This window comes from Amphimedon queenslandica, unplaced genomic scaffold (assembly GCF_000090795.2).
Source record: "Amphimedon queenslandica unplaced genomic scaffold, v1.1 AMPQUscaffold_13362, whole genome shotgun sequence".
Classification (NCBI taxonomy): Eukaryota; Metazoa; Porifera; class Demospongiae; order Haplosclerida; family Niphatidae; genus Amphimedon; species Amphimedon queenslandica.
Window position 1 is genome coordinate 185,628 of NW_003546402.1, and position 5,103 is coordinate 190,730.

A 5,103-nucleotide genomic window follows, 5' to 3' on the forward strand; every position below is an offset into this window, starting at 1 on the left:
GTTATTGTCATGTTTGTGTACTAAGAGTAATCCAATGTGATATTATTATTGTATTCAGCATTGCCAGTGTACCGATTCACCCATTCAGACATTAATTTTGAAGAATAGTGTTACAATGTAATAATAATAATAATAATGAATACACTTGATCATAATATACACAATAGATAGTACATTATAATACATTGCTAATGACTATACACATTATAAATTGTTGGTGAATTCACTTGAGATGGGTAAAGTGTGTGTGTGTGTGTGTGTGTTAAACCCTCCCTCAGATTAAGAACACAAGTGATGATTTCTCTGTTTCTCTCCATCTCCCTCTCTCTCTCTCTCAGGTGCAATGTATTGTACGGTGCAAAATGTCATGGGCTATAAATTTCACAGATTTTGTTAGGATTAGTAATCAATCAAAAATATTTTTATTGACTAAATCTATAGTTTACTTTATTGATGTGCATTTAGAATGGTTTTATATTGACGTTAGTACTTAGTGATGTTTTAAATAGAATAAATTATTAATAGTTATTATTGCTTGGGAACGCATAATGAGAACAACATACAAATTGAAGTAGGTTATTGCATACAACTACATGTATATACAATTCACAATGTTTGTGCATGTATAATTATTATTCCTAGGGCACATCTTACTACTCCACTTACCTTATAAGGTAACTTAATTATAATAGTGGTGGAGTGGCCCTGAACAATATATCAACAAGCAAGCCAGCATTAAGAGGAATGTTTCCTATTATTTTAGGTAGGTTTATCTCCATTCTTCTAGTACGTGTTTATTTTTATTATTAGACATTAGCAAATTAAATGAGATTTTGCAGATATTGAAGCAACACAAGTTTCCTGAGGCAAAATGGTTTGAATTTGGATTGAATATTGGTCTCCTTTATCCTACACTGGAAACTATTGAGGCTAATCATAGAGGAAATACTTCACGCTGCCTGATGGAGTGTTTATCCAAGTGGCTGAGTAAAGCTGATGAAAATGTGCATCCTCCTACTTGGCAGACACTGGCTGGTGCTCTTAGAAAGTTAGAAGCAAAAACAGTGGCTGAAAATATTGAGAAAACAGGTAAAGTCAATCCTGATTTAATATAATTATTATAATACTCATTATTTAGTGATTAGCCAGCTACTACAGCATTACAGCAGTAGAATAACTCAAGCAGCACTCTCTGAAGAATCAGTTGATCTGTTACTTACAGAAGGACTGATATCTGAAGAGACATTGAGGGAAGTGAAGAGTTGTGGATGCACACTAACAAATAATGCAATGAGAGAAATATACACAGTAGCTCATGATCATAGCAAATTGAAATCATTTGCTAAAATATTATGTAAATCTGAAGACACTGTCAATATGGCCAATGAGTTACTACAGGATATTGGTGAGTATTAATTGAAATCCAATACATGCTTATTTTATTTTATTTTTAGGGAAAATTATTGTGTCTGAAAGTTTGTCTGATTGCACTAATGAGCCTTTAACCCAAGCACTTGCACCTACTTCAGATATTTCATTTGAAGCACATCATGCAGCAAATTATGCCCCTACAGCTAATTCAAGTCCTCAAACAGGTATTGTTATTCATAGTACATTAGAGTTATAATTGTTACTGTAGAGATTCAACTTTATATTACACAAATCTATAATGATCGCTTTGACAAAATGACATGGAATTATGGGTCATTTTATTTCAAAATCACCCGCTTGATATCCACTAACATCACTCTAGACCAGCTTGAAGATTTTAAAGAATACATTAGTTATTGTTGCTCTGACCTGAGCCCACAGCTAGCTACTGCCACAACAGTAAAAGATGTCATGAAAGCGATTAAAACCAAATGCAATGTCATTAATATCACACCAGTAGAGGAAGTGGTCAGCTTTTATAGCATAACAGAAGCTAAGCCATTGATATCTGATTATAAGACAACACTTGATGAGTTTTGTCACACTTTCAAGCTTCAATTCTTGCTTGACAAAAAGCTTTCAACAAGTGATTTTCTTGTTTGTGAAACAATCGAGTTTGTTCTAGACTGGGATCCTGCTGAGCACATACTAAGTGATATCCGTCGTTTAATGGAGAAAGCATTCATTGGACTGAGCAGAAGAATCATAGTCAAAAGCATGCATAAAGGCAACTCCATCATTATCATTTGTGGTGCTCCTACTCACCTAATGAATGCTTTGCAATTGAAGGCTTGTGATAATCTTACTGTGCTGCAAGAAGAATTTGCTTTGATAAGATTAAAAATTGGACACTGCAAAGTCTATGATAGGACCATCAGAAACAAAGTATAATATAGTAAATATACTAGAGTTTATGTAAAATTTTATATATTAAAGGAGCTTAAGACTGTTGCAGAGGAGATTCAAATGTGTGAAGGAGAATTAATGAAGCTCAATCCATACCACAATGACAAAGAAAGTATGAGATGAAGTTTTTTGCTTACAAAATAAAATCAATGAATGTATTTATATATAGGTCTTCTTGCTAGGCAAGCAGCACAACTTATACCTTTAAAACACAAGCAAGGTAGGGACATTACATTAACAGTTATAATAATCAATTATGATGTTTTTAGAATTTCTCGACAGTAGCATGCAGGCATCAGGTATATATAGCATAAATAATTATTATTGCATTATTTAATTATAATGATAAAGGATTTAAATCTAAAGTCAAACAAATGGAAAGAGAAAAGGCTGCAAGTACAAAAAAGCGAATGTTATTAAAAGAAAATCAACATTTACAATCTACTCTAAGAATCAGAATAAGTATGTACATTCCTTACTAGTTTCTAATATTATAATACATGTATTTTAAAACAGGACAAAAGGAAGCACTTCAAGAAAATGAAAGAGTAATTGGGGAACTAGAGGAAAGTATTTCATCTATTAGTGCACAGATGCTTGAAATGAAACCTCCTTACAGTAAGCATATCTTTATTAACATTCTAATCAGACAACAATAGATAAAAAAGTTAAATCCACACAGACAGTGCTATCATCCAACGGATCTATCTGTGTAGCTGAAGATGATTACAATGACACTGCTATTTCATTCAAAAAGGGTGAATTACTTGAGTTAAGTACAAATGGACATGAGGTACAATCACTGGAGACTGAACAGAAGAATGTTGTTCCAATGAAATACATTGGATACTCAAGAGTAGAATTACTTTACTTGTTTCAGTTTGCAGTGACAGCGTCAAATTCACCAATTTTTTTTCATGATGATGATGATAAAGAAGAGTATTTTATACAAAAAATTACTAATGATTCTACTCTCCTACAATCATTAAGGAAATGGATTTCAAAGCAAAAATGTACGTAAAATGTATATGCACGTTATGCAATGTAACTATTTTCTAAATAGTGTTTGTGGCTTGTCAAAATTTTGAAAAAGTACAGGAATTAACGTTAAAAAAAGGTTAATAATAACAGCTAAGAAATGATATGCAGAACATTGCATTTTTTATATAGGAGAAGTACTTAGAATTGCTGAAAACAGCAGTGATGAATGGTGGTATATACATTCACTTCATACAGGCAATAGTGGCTATGTCCAAATTAATCATATGCTACCGATTGAAGGGGAATACTCAAGAATGTAAGAAAATTGGCCAAAATAATGGAAAGAATATGATCAATAAATGTATATTCCTTTAATTTAGATACTACAAGTACATCTACTTTCATATAGCGGATGCAGAAAAGCAATTGAAAAAAGCAACCGCTCAAGTAGGTACCTTTTTAATTAGAAATAGTAAAAGCAATCCTGTCAAGTATACTCTCTCACTTAATGATGGATTTACTATCCGAAAATTTCACGTATACATTGAGTTTAATAAGTATTATATAGACTCTCGTGTAAGGTTCGATTCCCTCAATGACCTGGTACATCACTACATGATGGAAGCTGATGGTCTGCCCTGCTCACTAACAGTTCCTATACCCAAACAAAGAAACATGCCCATTGTAATGAATAAACAGTCGCAAATTGACAAGTTATTACTGGAGTTTTCAAATTGCATAAATGCAGGACAGTTTGGAGAAATATTCAAGGGTGATTGTAAAGGCATCGGGCCAGTTACAATCAAAACAAATATAGCAACAAATTTTACACAAGAAACATTTCTTGAAGAGACTAACATGTTGGAAAAATTCTATCATAAGAACATCATCAGTCTATATGGTATTTGCATTGAAGACTATCCTTTTTATATTGTAACAGAACCAATAAATCAAAATCTAAGGAATCATGTAAATATGAATAAACTTACACTAGCAGAGTTAGTGGATATTGCTATTCAAGTTACTGATGGTATGATATATCTAGGAGAACAAGATTATATTCACTGTGATCTAAGAGCTGAAAATGTACTATTAAGAGACCATCATAACACTGTCAAGATAGCAAACTTTCATTTTGCTCTGCACCTCAAAGGCAAGAAATACTGGACTGCTGAGGAAGGTACTACTAAGCTAGCTGCTCTAAAATGGATAGCACCTGAATGGCATACTTTAAAGCGACTAAGTATTAAATCTGATGTTTGGTCATTTGGTATATTACTATGGGAAATGGTTGCCAAAGAGAAAAACGAACTGTATTCTGGTATGACTAATGAAGAAGTATGGGAAGCAGTATTAAAAGGCCATCATAAGTTCATACCAAAGGATTGTCCAGAACCATTTAAACAACTTATGGCAAACTGCTGGAAACAAAATGATGATGAAAGGCCCAACTTTAACAATATCTTGGTTGATCTTGTCAACCATAGATATAATAAGCTATATGAAATAAATTTTTGCTTTTGAACTTTAAGATTTAATTTATGTGCAAGAGTGCTTGCTTTAATACAAAATTACAGATAATTAGTATTATTGTTAATGCATAGCGTCTTTCCTTTCTTCCTGCTCTTACTTCCATTCTCCATTTCATGGGTTTTCACCCTCCTATATGTATAAGTCTCTTCCTATAAGTAACATCAGGCCACGATGGAACTAGCCACTCCGGGCCCCTGTGCAACGAAGAGGTGGGGCCAGACTACAATCGAACTGATTAATGAATCCCATAGA

The 5,103-nt window shown here is 33.1% G+C and overlaps 1 protein-coding gene across 1 annotated transcript; it reads left to right on the top strand.

Annotated features, from left to right (window-relative positions):
- The first annotated feature begins 548 nt into the window (after positions 1–548).
- On the top strand, positions 549–4,887 carry LOC105313037 (uncharacterized). Its single transcript, XM_011406149.2, has 15 exons — positions 549–571; positions 693–763; positions 811–1,089; positions 1,139–1,405; positions 1,455–1,595; positions 1,640–2,316; positions 2,368–2,449; positions 2,507–2,557; positions 2,607–2,636; positions 2,689–2,799; positions 2,854–2,955; positions 2,997–3,350; positions 3,401–3,454; positions 3,508–3,634; positions 3,699–4,887. Exons 1-15 carry the CDS (start codon positions 549–551, stop codon positions 4,840–4,842), a joined length of 3,513 nt encoding a protein of 1,170 aa, XP_011404451.1. The 3' UTR covers positions 4,843–4,887.
- The last annotated feature ends 216 nt before the right edge of the window (positions 4,888–5,103 follow it).